This window comes from Dendrobates tinctorius, unplaced genomic scaffold (assembly GCF_039654945.1).
Source record: "Dendrobates tinctorius isolate UK_male_01 unplaced genomic scaffold, ASM3965494v1 ptg000070l, whole genome shotgun sequence".
Taxonomy (NCBI): Eukaryota; Metazoa; Chordata; class Amphibia; order Anura; family Dendrobatidae; genus Dendrobates; species Dendrobates tinctorius.
In genome coordinates, this window is record NW_027361738.1 from 55,057,795 (window position 1) to 55,073,387 (window position 15,593).

Genomic DNA, 15,593 nt, shown 5'->3' on the forward strand with positions numbered 1-15,593 from the left:
GAAGGGGGGCTGAGCAGGACCCAGACCTGACTTTTGCACTTGACCGTGGAAAACTAGTTACCACTTTATCACTTAGGTGTTTTTTTTTTGTTTTTTTTTATAAATTTACAGGTAGATAACTCGTTTTATTTTTGCTCATTTGTTTCCATTTTTTTCTGTACATTGAGGACAGTCATCCTGCCTGAATTCCTGTCTGTTATCGGCACTAAAATATTTGTTCTTTACAGCAGCCACATGAACCATAGACAACATCTGGATGTGTTCATTGACTTCTATGGGAAAGTGTTCTGAGCATGCTCTGTGAGAGCTTTGTAGGGAGAGGATAAAGGTGAGCTGTGACACAAGCTAGTTCACATGAGCGACTTTTAAGGTTTGCGCAGAATCAATTATAGTATACTCCAGTGCAGAGCTGGGTAAACTTTGGCCCGAAGGCCACTTACCGCCCTATGGCTATTCCAGTCCGGGCCAGGCACCGAGTCAGCCAAAGGGCTGAACTAGCATCATGTACTCCACCACCCGCTGTCACCTCTTTCCTCATCCTCAGGATGGGCCATATGGGGGCTCATACTGTATGTAGGGGACTGTGTGTGGACTATTATGATATATAGGGACAGTGTGCGGGCTCATACTGTATATAGAGGATGTTAGCATACTTTATTCTTAATATTAAGTGATACAATTAATATCAAATTAATATTGAGCAGAATAAATGTAATCCTTGTTTCGGCCATCCACAACAGTCACGGCCTCTCATGTGGCCCCTCAGGAAAACTGCTCACCCCTGGTCTAATCTGGACCAGTCTTCATGCAAGACTAGTGCGTTTCAAGGCTTTGCAGCTTCTACACCTGTCCGCTATGAGAGCGAGCCCACAGAGCTTGGCTGGGCTGCTGCTACACCCATTCGCTATGAGAGCAAGCACACGGAGCTAGGCTGGGCTGCTGCTACACCCATCCGCTATGAGAGCAAGCACACTGAGCTAGGCTGCTCCTACACCCATCTGCTATGTGGGCGAGCACATGGAGCTAGGCTGGGTTGCTCCTACACCCATCCACTATGAGAGCAAGCACACTGAGCTAGGATGCTCCTACACCCATCTGCTATGTGGGCGAGCACATGGTGCTAGGCTGGGCTGCTCCTACACCCATCCACTATGAGAGCAAGCACACTAAGCTATGATGCTCCTACACCCATCTGCTATGTGGGCGAGCACATGGAGCTAGGCTGGGCTGCTCCTACACCCATCCGCTATGTGGCAAGTACACGGAGCTAGGCTGGGCTGCTGCTACATCCATCCACTATGAGAGCGAGTACACGGAGCTTGGCTGGGCTGATGCTACACCCATCCGCTATGAGAGCGAGCTCACGGAGCTAGACTGGGCAGCTCCTACACCCATCCGCTATGTTGGTGAGCTCACGGAGCTAGGATGGGCTGCTGCTACACCCATCCACTATGAGAGCGAGCACACGGAGCTTGACTGGGCTGCTCCTACACCCATCCGCTATGTTGGTGAGCTCACGGAGCTAGGCTTGGTTGCTCCAACACCCATCGTGATGTGGGTGAGCACACAGAGCTTGGCTCTAACATAAATTCGGGTGGAGCCTCTAGTCGCATAGAAATTTTCGATTTGCAACCATCTATGATCCTTATCTAGCTGCCACCAATCCCGCAGCCCCGCTACCACTGAGGCCTTATAATACGCCATCAAATTTGGCAATCTCATTCCCCCAGATCATAAGGGTAATACAAAAGGGACTTGGCCACTCGAGGAGTTTTGTGGGCCCATATGTATTTGTTAAGCGCTGAAGGTTTATGATTTTGCTTGGGACCCTCAAAGGGAGACATCTGAAATAATATAATATCTTAGGGAGAATTTTCATCTTGAAAATATTAATTCTAGCCACCCAGGAGGTCATAAACAGATGTAAGGTGTCCAGCTCAGTCTTTATCTATCTGAATAAAGCAGTATAGTTCGCCTCTATAATATGTTGAGAGTGTGTAAGCGTTATACCAAGGTAAGGGATACCCTGATCAGTCCAACGAAAGGTAATTCAGCTTTGGTGACCAAAGGGACCGCCACAGGGAATACCAGTAATTTGGATGCATTCAATTTGTAATAGGATACTGACGCAAACTCCTCTAGTTCAACCATGACGGCCGAAAACGACCACTCCAGGTCCACACAGGCTATGATAACGTCGTCTGCGTAAAAAACGATCTTGTGAGCAGCCGGGCCCACCATCAGACCTGAGATATCAGAGTTAAGACGGATTTTCGCCGCCAGTGGCTCCATGCATAATCCAAATATAATGGGGGATAGTGGGCATCCCTGCCGCTTCCCGTTGGTGATCAAAAAAGGGGATAGATACAAACCCAGAGGCTAGGACTGGCAGATGGGGTGGAATATATGGCTAAAATCGCCGAAAGGATGGGGCCCTGCAAACCAAACTTCCTAAGAACACTTCCCAAATATCCCCAGTGCACCCTGTCAGGCTTCCTCAGCGTCCAAGGACAGGAATGCACTGGGAAGGCCCGACTGTTCCACCACCCTAATGAGATTCAACATTCGGCGGGTACCATCCTTGGTTTCCCGGCCAGCCACAAAACCGACCTGGTCAGGAGAGACGAGAGGGGATTATCAAATGAAAGCGGGAGGCTAGCAATTTGGTATATATCTTTAAATCACAATTCAATAAAGCAATGGGTCTAAAATTCTCAGGACTATCAGGGGTCTTACCTGGCTTAGGGAGAGTGGTAATAGTAGCTTCCAAATTAGGGGCAGCAACTTTGCCTGAATCCCGCCAACTTGAAAACAACCTCAATAGATATGGGACCAGAAGTTCCTGTAAAGTGCGATAATATTCATTTGAAAGTCCATCTGGACCAGGCGCGGTGTGTAGCTTACTGCTTTTAATAGTTTTTTTTTGATCTTCTCTTCTGTAAATGGGGCGTCTGACAATAATAATTGTTCTTGGGATACACGCAGTAAATTAACTGATTGCAGATATGAATCGATTGCTACCTGAGTAGGTTGACGGGTCTGCGGGTCAGAATGTAAGTTATATAAATGGGAGTAGTACTTTACAAATGTCTCCGCGATGTCAATCGGATCCCTAACCAGACACCCATTCTGATCTTGTAAACCATCTATTCTGGATTTAGCCTCTCGTTTACGTACCCTACGTGCCAGTATCGCTCCCGCCCTTTCTCCAGTGGCGTAAAAGTGAGTTTTAAGCTTACGTAAATTACGGGCATAGGCAGAAAGCAAAACCTCCCGCAACTGACAGCGAACCCCGTATATCTCATCCGACACCGCCTGCGAGGGTGAGGTTTTATTCAGTGATTCCAACTGGTCAAGTTTAGCTAAGAGGTCATCCCAAATCCCTCTATTACGCTTCAGTATGGAGGCTTGTTGTATGAGATATCCCCGTTTAACCACTTTATGTGCAGCCCATAGCGTTTCATCTGAAACTTCCCCATTATCGTTAACATGGAAGTAGTGAGTCAAGTCAGTAGAGATACCACCCGTCACCCTCTCATTTAGTAAAAGAGACGGGTTCAGACGCCACCGAAAAGCAGGGTTCACATGATGTTTTAACGCTAACTGTAACACAATGGGAGCATGGTCAGACCAGGTAATTAATCCTATGCTGGAGGAGACGCACCTAGGAAGAACCGAAGTATCCACCAGAATATGGTCTATCCGAGTATATGTACGGTGTCGGAAGGAATAAAAGGTATAATCTTTTTCACTCGCGTGGGAGTACCTCCAGAAATCGTGTAGATGATATTCTTTGGCTATGCCTTTCAACTCCCCCCTAGGCCGAATGCCACCTCGTGAGCAGTTAAGATCCCTGTCCATGGGAAGATTAAAGTCTCCACAGTATATCTTTTCACCCTGCGCCAGACCATCCACTCTATGTAGTACTTTGCGGATAAATGTCTGTTGCGAATGATTTGGGGCGTAGATGACTGTGATAGTGTGCAACTCGCCATTCAATGTGCATATGAGGGACAGAAATCTGCCCGCAGGATCCGCTACCTTCCGAATACAATTGATGGCTAATGTATTTTTAAAGATGATGCACACCCCAGCCTTTTTAGTGTTATTATTAGCAAAGTAAACATTAGAGAACTGTGGGTGACGCAGCCTAAAATTATCAGCTTCTATCAGATGCGTCTCCTGCAGGCAGATAATATCCGCACCTGATTATTTCACCTCTTTCCATAGGATGGACCTCTTACAGGGGGAGTTCAACCCCCTAACATTTAAAGACATAATGGTAACACTCATAATTATACATTATAAAACTTGCTATCACACATACATCTGCATGAACCCATATCACCTGCATCTGGGCTCGTGTGTTGGCAACATAGAGAACCACAGTAACCACATTAAAAAGACCCATCTCGGTGGTGCACCTAAAAAACAGGAGACAAGGGAAACAAAACACAGAGAAAAGTAAAAAAAATTCTAAACACAAAGTCATGCAGCCACTAGGCCAAAGGCCAGGCTAGTCAGGCAGTGAATGGTCAGTCCTAGACCGCAGGTAAATGCCAGCTCAGGGCAGTTCCAAGGTTCACTCCCAAAAAGATGGAAAATAACCGGGAGTTATCTTGGACGGGGTGCTGGAGCAAAAAGAAAAAAAATATGGTGACAAAATCCGTTGCACCTTCACAGCAGAGTCCTGCATCCGGACAGCATCTCATCCTCCTCTTCAAGTTTGAATCCAGTCCTGAACAATTTTCTTTCCCATCGGGTTCTCGCGGGGAGCAAAGGAAATCTTCCAGTCGGTTAGCTTGTTCTCAGCCTGTTTGGGAGATTGGCAGACCACACCACGACCTTCATAAGATATTATCAACCTGACAGGATTGAATCCCCATTTGTATCGGATATGAACATCACCTAGTGCTTTACAAACATGAGCAAATTCTCGCATCCTTGCCAGCGTGGACGCTGATAAATCTGGGAACAAAGATGTAAGCCTTGGTATTCAGCAGGGAGCTCAGGGGGTTTCCTCATCCCCTGCATGAAGGCGTTTTTGGTAGTATAGAAGTGGACGCGCGCCAAAGTGTCTCTGGGCAAGGCTGGGTCCACATGCCGGGGTTTGGGGAGTCTATGTATCCTGTCAATCAGGAAATCCCTGGGGAGCAAGGTTGGGAGTACAGTTTGCATGAATTTAAGCAAAAAGTCCGCCAGATCCTTATCTGGAATGTCCTCCGGTATGCCCCTGACACGCACATTATTCCTCCGTAATCTGTCTTCTAGGTCATACATCTTATCCTGGACCACAGCCATATCCTCTCTCAAAGCTTCGTTCTCATCCACTAGTGCATTTATAGTCTTGGCATATTCAGCCATCTTGCTCTCGACATGAGCAGTTCTCTCCCCCAGGGACGAGACTTTCCCTCTAATCTCCTGCAGCATGGACTGCATGTCTTCCTTTAGGGAAGCACGAATGGAGGCCAGAAAGTCTCTCATGTCTCCTTTAGTAATAGGAGACAAGTTGCTGTGAGTCTCAGATGCCCCCCTCCCCCCAGAGCCACCCAACGAGCGGGAGGAAGCTGAGGGGGAAGCCGCCGCCATTGTACCTGCAGCATGTGCAGTTTGTCCTTGGGGGAAGAAGTCCGGGAGCTTCGGCGGGGAACTGCGTTTCTGCGCTCTCCCTCGGGTCATCATGTGCCCAGGACCTTCCAGGAGCCGTTTCTGTGCACAGGGAGGAGGAGAGGTAATGTAGAGTGCTGGTTTAAGTCCGGAGAAGCAGGAGCCTGTGAGTTATGTGGCCTCTCTGGCTGCATGCTGGCCACGCCCCCGCGGGGCCATTATCATGACCATGACCGGCACTCATGTCAGTTCTTTAAGTGTCTTGGTCTTTGCACCTCTCACAGATCGCATATTACCATTATTCCCAGGTGTGATCACCATGGCCAGTAACGCATCTCCCCACAGGAGTGACGTTATGTGCCAATGTCATGGCCATCTACTGTATGTAATGCGTGAATTCACCAAGTCTGCCAGTGCGTCGGCCTTCTGTCCTGGCACATAGTAAAAGCCCCCTCCATATAACTTCCAGATGCCTTATTTTGGCATATTACATTTTCAGGTTCTCGAGGTAGGATTGCCCCTTTAAGTTGTGTGCATGTGATCTTTGCCTGGTGAATATTTTATAAGGTTTCACCCAGGACAGAATAACAAATGAGCAGAGATTTCACAATTTTACTTAGCGCTGCATTTGTTCCAGAGCATGATGAGCAGCCAAGTCACTAACACATAAGAGAATATGTCACCATTGTCTAACTTTGTAGGATATTTTCTTTGTCGGCTGGATGGGAGCCCTGTGATCTGAGTCTAACCGGACGGCATCCATGGCTCTGCTTCTGATTAGTAGGCCTGGCTAGGCATCATCATTGCGGTGGAACAGCGCATGTCACTTTCCACAAGGCCCGGCTAATCAAAAGCAGAGTCCTGGATGCCATCACATAGGTCACCGTCCTCAGGGCTCTCGTCCAACCCACACAGATTACCAATATGGCAGATGGTCCTGCCAATTAGTTTGCACCAGCTCTATTATCAATTTCTATTGAATTTCCTCCTTGTTTGACTACTTAGTAGAGTTGTCTGGTGAATAAAACCCATCTTCATATACACTATTGGGCAATGTGGAGCTATTTTAAGGTGTTGGGAGTCCTCTCCCCATCTCTTGGCCATAGTGGAGAACAGATAAAAAGAGCATCTCTCGCTTTGGAGGACCGGTCTTGTCCTGCATTACGCAAACAACGCATTCCATTTGAATCTGCCGTGGTGTAATTCTCCATTTCCCCTGCGGAGGAGCTGTAGGGACACAAAACACTTTGAGCAAACTTTTCCCACAGAATAAAGGTGCTGACTGAGCGTGCCAGCAGGAGAACACTTAGTAAACACCTTAATGTCAAGGATCCTCTCTAACAAGCAGGGGGTATCCAAAAGGGGAACCTAAGAAATAACTTCATAAAGAGGTTTCAGCGCAATACATGCTGTTTATTGTTCAAGAGGCACAGGGTGAATCCTCTCTACTGCGAGAGGCCTTCTGGCTCGACGAACCAGCCGGGATACGACATCACAAGCCCGATACAGCCGCATCATGTGCTCGGCGCGGAGGACTATCTGTGCTTCACAGCTAAGGCCGAAGGAGCAGCCAGAGAGTCCTCAGTCGATTCATTAAGGGGGCGTCCGGCAGGATAAAGTTAGAAGAGAGAAACCACCTCCTAAGTAGGACTAGAAAAAATATGTGGGTGATGGAATGGATTCTAATTTATTTATTTTTTTAATTTTTGCAGGTTTTAACACTAAAACCCCACCATGTCATTGAAGCCACGAGTCGTGGATTTTGATGAGACATGGAACAAGCTTTTAACGACAATCAACGCCGTCGTCAAGTTGGATTACGTCGAGAGGGCAACGTGGAATGACCGCTTCTCGTATCCTTCCTATAACATTCATGGTTTTATAGAGTTGGGTGTGACTGTGTTGTTTTTTGTTTTCTTTATAGACTGATACTTCTTTTTCTTTATGTGGCCATGCAAGAATTTGACTAAAATGCCCCCCAAAAAAACACCCTCAAAAATATTTACCTTTTTGAACATGTCCTTTCAAAAGGCAAATATTCCTGTGGACATTTAGGCACTGAAGGCTTTACTCCAGCAAAAGTTATTGAGCGTTGTCATATGTTCACATTTTTGGTTCATAATTTTCTATCCTGATTTTATTCTGCTCAATTTTACTAAAAAATGGGAACTGTACTTTGAGCAAACGTTGCATAAATCAATAGTTCAGACGACTATAAGGAACTTTGTAATATATCTTATCTGGGAATTCTCCTTCTTTCTCATCCTCCGCCTCCTGAACGCCTCCTGTAGTCTGAAAAGCAAACAGTGTGTTCCAAGGTGACGTGTTTCCTTTAAAAAGGGGTTGTCCGGTCAAAACCGATAAGTCTGCACTCAGTGTGTGTGTGACTGCCGACTTATGAATCCCCCCCAGCACGTACACTGAAAGGACAACCCCTTTAAAGGCAGTCTCGGCACAGAATGACTGTTCAAACCAAGCACAGGCGCTCGGTGCATCATGGCCGGGCCAAACATCTAAGTGCACCTTCCCACCTGCTTGCTTCTATCATCTTCGCCCTTCTTTGGATCTATTAAGCAAGAGCTGTCAATCATAGAAGAGAAGGGTGGAGATTGAGCGAAACCAACCAGGTGGGAAGCCTGTCCCCGCCATGGTGCACCGAGCGCCTGTACTTTGAACGCTGCATGGAGCAGCTAGTCACCACTTGCTATGCTGTGAGGGGTGGATGTAGGCGCGTGCCCTGTCACTTTGATTCATAGCTTGCTCTGTGGTGCATCTGTGCAGTGCAGGCTGTCAAGGTGCAGCGCTGCTGCTCATAGTATAGCAATCGGTGACTGGAGCCGCTCTGTGCACCGCCCCCATGACTGAAAGCCAGCAGCTCCCAGGCGGAAATAAGTTCATTTTCTCCCAGTAGCCACACTTTCAGCAAGGCATTGTAACTCTGCTTACCTTTAGATTAACCCTATATCTGTATGCAAATGGCATTTTCCCAAGGTAACAGATTCTCTTTAATTCCATCTTGGTGAAAACATGATGGACTGTCATCACATTGAGAAGTCTGTGAGGGAGACACAGAAAGATCATGTTGAGATTTCTCAGAAGTTTTTTTTTTTTTTTTTTACTTTACCCTAGCTCTGACACTTGATGAGACTGGTGTACTTATTTTGAAAATTCATGTTAGAATGGCTGTGTAATCCTGGTATTTAAGTGAGCATTTTGTAAAGACAGCAAAGGTACGAAAATAATGAGTCTAGATTATTCAGGGTTTTCTCACATTCAAGCCTACCTGCAGCTTGTACTGAACTGTGTGAGATTGCAGCAGGGAGGCGGTACACTGAGGAGCTAGCAATAAGACTAGATGGCTTTAGATTGACTTTAAAGGGGTTGCCCAGCACTCAAATAAGCCCTTTTTAAACATTATGTTCCCCAGTGTAAAATAAAAATACTCTGTACCTGCCTCCCGTACTGGCATTATTTCAGCCATGTTGGAGTCGGTTCTCCTAAGGCTTGTGTGACCTTATTATGCTGTGTGTGTCCTGTAGCCAAATAGCGGCCACTGTTGAACTGCTGTGCTCTTCCCCTCGACGCCCTAGGAAGAGGAAAGAAGTGTGAGCTCCGCAACCCGTTAGCAACAGCAGCTATTACACAGCATAACAATAGCACAAGACCTTCGGGAGACTCGACGCCGACATCGCTGTAACGACACCGTTGCGGGAGGTGATTGAGGTATTTCTAGTTATACAAGGGAGAAAATAGTATTTTTAAGAAGGGGGTGACTGCAGAGAATTGGGAGCATCATATGAAAAACAAATGGGTTGTAAAACAAAATAATGTAAAAATAAAATAATGCACAGATATTTGGACTTAAAATCGACTTATTGTTAAAACGCGGATATTCACTTGAAAGTGATTGTAATGTTTTACATGAGGATGATAAGAAAAAAATAGGATGGCACTGAGAAACAGTCTACTCACTGGTGGAGTGGGCGGACTCTGAGTCAGCGACCACTTTGCAGAGTGAAAGCAACGGCCGTAGTCCTGTCTCTTGCCTGCACTCACAAACCTTGTCCATGTATACTTTTCTAAAATAAAAGACTTAGGTTTTCTATGATACGGTAAACGGAGTGTGCTGCTTGTCTTTTTTTTTTTTTTTTCCTTATTTTTTGGATTTTTACATGCGGATGTAAGGTCGCGAGTTACGTCATCTCAGTTGTAGGCTTTGGCCTACATCCACGGAACTGCGGAGCGCTGAACACGGCGTCTGGCAGAACTTCTCTGAGACACGGCCAAAGTGGTAGAAATCTTGGCAAGTAAATCATTCTTGTAAATACTTTTGCTTTAATTCATTCCTCTTGTTCACAAACAATGACTGAATGCTCCTTTTTTTAACTATTCGTTTGGAAGTTTTACCACCCTCTGTAGCGGGAAAAAAATATTAGTTGTCAGAGTTTGTAAGTTAGATCAAGGTTGTAAAGCTAAAAATATGATATGCAAAATCTGATCTGATGGAAAAATTGATCGGAATGTGGATCTTTTGCCAGATTTTACAATACTTGCTTTATTAAACAGACCTGATGAGGCTGGCATATTTACTGTGAAAATCTGCGTCTAAAATGGCAGTATAATCCGGCTACAGTTGCAATCAAAATGATACAAACCTCCATTGCAAATTGGGTTCATGTCAAAGTTGACAAAATTTCTGCTGTTTGCAATAAATCAATCAAATGTGAATAATGTACATACAGTTGTGGCCAAAAGTATTGACACCCCTGGAATTTTGTCAGATAATACTCAGTTTCTTCCTGAAAATGATTGCAAACACAAATTCTTTGTTATTATTATCTTAATTTAATTTGTCTTAAATGAAAAAACACAAAAAGAATTGTCCTAAAGCCAAATTGGATATAATTCCACACCAAACATAAAAAAGAGGGTGGACAAAAGTATTGGCACTGTTCTAAAAAATCATGTGATGCTTCTCTAATTTGTGTAATTAACAGCACCTGTAACTTACCTGTGGCACCTAACAGGTGTTGGCAATAACTAAATCACACTTGCAGCCAGCTGACATGGATTAAAGTTGACTCAACCTCTGTCCTGTGTCCTTGTGTGAATCATAGAATCGTAGAGTTGGAAGGGACCTCCTGGGCCATCTGGTCCAACCCCCTGCTCAAAGCAGGATTCGCTAAATCATCCCAGTCAGATGTCTGTCCAGCCTCTGTTTGAAGACTTCCATTGAAGGAGAACTCACCACTTCTCGTGGCAGCCTGTTCCACTCATTGATCACTCTAACTGTCAAAAAGTTTTTTCTAATATCTAATCTGTGTCTCCTCCCATTCAGTTTCATCCCATTGCTTCTAGTCTTTCCTTGTGCAAATGAGAATAAAGTTGATCCTTCTACAATGTGACAGCCCTTTAGATATTTGTAGACAGCTATTAAGTCTCCTCTCAGTCTTCTCTTTTGCAAACTAAACATTCCCAAATCCTGCAACCTTTCCTCATAAGACAGGGTTTGCAGACCGGTCACCATTCTGGTCGCTCTTTTCTGAACTTGCTCCAGTTTGTTGATGTCTTTTTTAAAATGTGGTGCCCAAAACTGGACACAATATTCCAGATGAGGTCTGACCAAAGAGGAGTAGAGGGAAATAATGACTTCACGTGATCTAGACTGTATGCTTCTGTTAATACATCCTAGAATTGCATTTGCCTTTTTTGCTGCTGCATCACACTGTTGACTCATATTCAGTCTGTGATCTATTAGTATACCCAAGTCTTTTTCACATGTGCTGTCACTTAGCCCTATTCCTCCCATTCTATATATGCTTTTTCCATTTTTATTGCCCAGATGTAGTACTTTGCATTTCTCCCTGTTAAAAACCATTCTGTTAGTTGCTGCCCACTTCTCCAGTTTATTTAAATCTTTTTGAATCCTCTCTCTCTCTTCTCTAGTATTAGCTATCCCTCCTAGCTTTGTGTCATCAGCAAATTTAATCAGTTTACCCTCAATTCCTTCATCTAAATCGTTGATAAAGATGTTGAACAATACAGGGCCCAGGACAGAGCCCTGTGGTACCCCACTTGAGACATTCTTCCAACTGGATGTGCAGCCATTTACGACCACTCTTTGGGTCCGATCACTAAGCCAGTTATGAATCCACCTAACAGTTGCCTTGTCCATTCCATACTTAATCATTTTTTCAATAAGGATTGTATGAGAGACTTTGTCAAATGCTTTGCTGAAGTCAAGATATACTATATCTACAGCATTTCCTTGATCCACCCAATCAGTGATACCGTCATAGAAGGAAATTAAGTTAGTCTGACATGACTTATTAGTTACAAACCCATGCTGACTCTGTTTAATCACTTCATTCTTATCCAGGTATTGACATACATGTTGTTTAATAATTTGTTCAAAGATCTTTCCTGGTATAGAAGTCAGACTCACCGGCCTATAGTTACCTGGGTCCACCTTCTTCCCCTTTTTGAAGATAGGAACAACATTTGCTCTTCTCCAGTCTTCTGGCACTTCTCCTGTTCTCCAAGAATTTTCAAAGATTATAGAGAGGGGTTCAAAAATTTCTTCTGCTATCTCCTTCAGTACTCTGGGGTGTAATTCATCTGGACCTGGAGACTTGAATTCATTTAGGCTAGCTAAGTGTTTCCTCACTATCTTTCTGTTTATAGATATCCTGGATTCTTCTATTCCCTTAATAGGACAGTGAATAACAGTTGATGTTACATTTCCTTTCTGAGAGAAAACAGATGCAAAATAGGAATTTAAAAGTTCAGCCTTCTCAACATCCTGTCTTACCATTTCATCATTTTCATCCTGTAAAAATCCTATAGCATCTTTGACTTTTCTTTTACTTTTGACATATCCCCAAAATCCTTTATTATTGCTTTTGACATCTCTTGCAAGCCTCAATTCATTTTCAGCTTTAGATAATGTGTACCACATTGAGCATGGAGAAAAGAAAGAAGACCAAAGAACTGTCTGAGGACTTGAGAAACCAAATTGTGAGGAAGCATGAGCAATCTCAAGGCTACAAGTCCATCCCCAAAGACCTGAATGTTCCTGTGTCTACCGTGCTCAGTGTCATCAAGAAGTTTAAAGCCCATGGCACTGTGGCTAACCTCCCTAGATGTGGACGGAAAAGAAAAATTGACAAGAGATTTCAACGCAAGATTGTTCGGATGTTGGATAAAGAACCTCGACTAACATCCAAACAAGTTCAAGCTGCCCTGCAGTCCGAGGGTACAACAGTGTCAACCCGTACTATCCGTCGGCGTCTAAATGAAAAGGGACTGTATGGTAGGAGACCCAGGAAGACACCACTTCTTACCCCGAGACATAAAAAAGCCAGGCTGGAGTTTGCCAAAACTTACCTGAAAAAGCCTAAAACGTTTTGGAAGAATGTTCTCTGGTCAGATGAGACAAAAGTAGAGCTTTTTGGGCAAAGGCATCAACATAGAGTTTACAGGAGAAAAAAAGAGGCATTCAAAGAAAAAAACACGGTCCCTACAGTCAAACATGGCGGAGGTTCCCTGATGTTTTGGGGTTGCTTTGCTGCCTCTGGCACTGGACTGCTTGACCGTGTGCATGGCATTATGAAGTCTGAAGACTACCAACAAATTTTGCAGCATAATGTAGGGCCCAGTGTGAGAGAGCTGGGTCTCCCTCAGAGGTCATGGGTCTTCCAGCAGGACAATGACCCAAAACACACTTCAAAAAGCACTAGAAAATGGTTTGAGAGAAAGCACTGGAGACTTCTAAGGTGGCCAGCAATGAGTCCAGACCTGAATCCCATAGAACACCTGTGGAGAGATCTAAAAATGGCAGTTTGGAGAAGGCACCTTTCAAATATCAGGGACCTGGAGCAGTTTGCCAAAGAAGAATGGTCTAAAATTCCAGCAGAGCATTGTAAGAAACTCATCGATGGTTACCGGAAGCGGTTGGTCGCAGTTTGGCTAAAGGTTGTGCAACCAAGTATTAGGCTGAGGGTGCCAATACTTTTGTCTGGCCCATTTTTGGAGTTTTGTGTGAAATTATCAATGTTTTGCTTTTTGCTTCATTCTCTTTTGTGTTTTTTCATTTAAGACAAATTAAATGAAGATAATAATACCAAAGAATTTGTGTTTGCAATCATTTTCAGGAAGAAACTGAGCATTAGCTGTCAAAATTGCAGGGGTGTCAATACTTTTGGCCACAACTGTAGCTCAATGCAATTGATATAACGAGGGGTTGGTCTAAATGCTGCTCAAATTGCTACTTTTAATGAATACTGCAGTTTCACAATTATTTAACCTTTTTATGACAAGCGTCTGGTACATATTAGAGGACCTCTGGCTGTTATGACCTGCTGCTGATGTGATGTATAAGGAGACATCAGCATCCGGCAGTGTTCCTGAGGAATATTAGCCCTCATGAGCGATGGCCTCCAGTTCACTAATATTGTTAGGGTCATGTGCTCCGACCATTTTCTACCAATCCCACCAACCGTTTAAGTCAGGCGACTGTGACGAATCTTCCAGGACTTCGTCTTGAGGGATGCTTGGGATAATTTTTTTTGTTGGAAGGTCCAATGATTACCAAGCCTCATATTCCTCACCGAAGACATGACATTTTCTCCTAGGATTTCCTGACACTTGATTGAATCCATCTTGTTGGAAACCTAGACGCATCAAATTTGCACAAAAATTGGGACTTCGCTCAAAATTTAAAATGGCTTTGAAAAGTGAGTGTGGTCTTCACGTGGCTGGATCCTTTTAGTTTCATAAATAAAGTGGCGCAACTTTTAGTTTGCGTTGCGGTCTGTCCCAGATGCACCAAAATTATTAAAGGGAACCTGTCATGTCCAGAAACGATATTTACCTGCATATATGGGGTTAATCTTCAAGTAAATAGCATCAAAAATCATGCCTACCTTACTATAAGAGCGGCTTCAGGGAGAAAAGAACTTATATCTTTTCTGCAGCCGCTCATGTGCATTCATCGGGGCAATGCAGGGAGCGACTACTGTCACCTCTTACTAAACAGTGAATGCGGGTGGAATTGCCTTTCTCCCCTTCCCTGACACTTTGATAGCCAACTCTGCGCACTGGACACACAATGCAGAAAGGGCCGTCGGCCCCGGCGTGCCGCGAGACTAATTGCTCCCTGCACCCCCCGATGACTGGAAGTGAGGGGACGCAGGGAGGAAGTACAAGTTAAGTTAATTTTCTCTTTAGACACTGCTCTAGTTAAGGCAGGCAGGATTGTAATGCCATTTTATCTGTAAATTAACCCTTTGTGACTATATAGCGGTCCTGAATATAACAGGTTCCCTTTAAGACGAGCGCGTCTGGTAATAAATTGCATGCAGATCATTCTGACTATCTGAGAATGACGTCAGGTTACGTTCCACATAGCCGCAATAAAGATAGATTGGAAAGTTACCAGATTATTATATTATTTTTTTTTTTTTTTTTTTTTTTATCAAAAAGTCAACCAAGAACCCAACATAAAAAAAATGCAAAAAAGAGGGGTTTCATTAAAAAAAAAGTCACCCCCAAATCACTCTACCGCCCACCCCATTACTGGAGAGAATAAACCACGACTGAGTAGCGCGGTGGGCTTCTAGAATTTCTAAATCAGTATTTCGATAAGTGTTCACGTTTGCAGGGAGCGAAACAAGTGCTGAGAAATCTGTAAATTCGCCTCGTTGTTGGTGAGACCTCGAGTGTGGATTACACCTGCTCTCCTGTGGATCTTTCTCCCATTACCGCCCAGCCTGTGTCGGCCTCTTGCTGGCAGGTTATGGTCACGTGCTGCGCCTAGCGGCTCCGCCGTCCGGTTGCCAGCACTTGTTAATAGAGAAGCCTCACCGTTCCCGTACAGTGGCCACCTGGAGCGGGTCTGATAGCAGATGATGAAGGATCTGTGTGTTTGTGGCTTCGGTCGGGATCTGCTTGGCAGGAGCTGCACATGCTGCCTTCTTCCTGGGCGG

The 15,593-nt window shown here is 44.5% G+C and overlaps 1 protein-coding gene across 4 annotated transcripts in view; it reads left to right on the forward strand.

The window, feature by feature from the left end:
• Positions 1 to 15,593, forward strand: part of CUL2 (cullin 2) — an 82,370-nt gene that overhangs the window by 11,929 nt on the left and 54,848 nt on the right. For 3 of the 4 annotated variants that reach the window (XM_073581659.1, XM_073581660.1, XM_073581661.1), the window contains exon 2: positions 7,320 to 7,460. In XM_073581659.1, coding sequence (XP_073437760.1) covers positions 7,342 to 7,460 — 119 coding nt within the window. In that variant the 5' untranslated portion in view covers positions 7,320 to 7,341. Of the gene's footprint in view, positions 1 to 252; positions 329 to 7,319; positions 7,461 to 15,593 lie in introns of those variants that run through there. The other variant, XM_073581662.1, reaches the window with a different exon arrangement.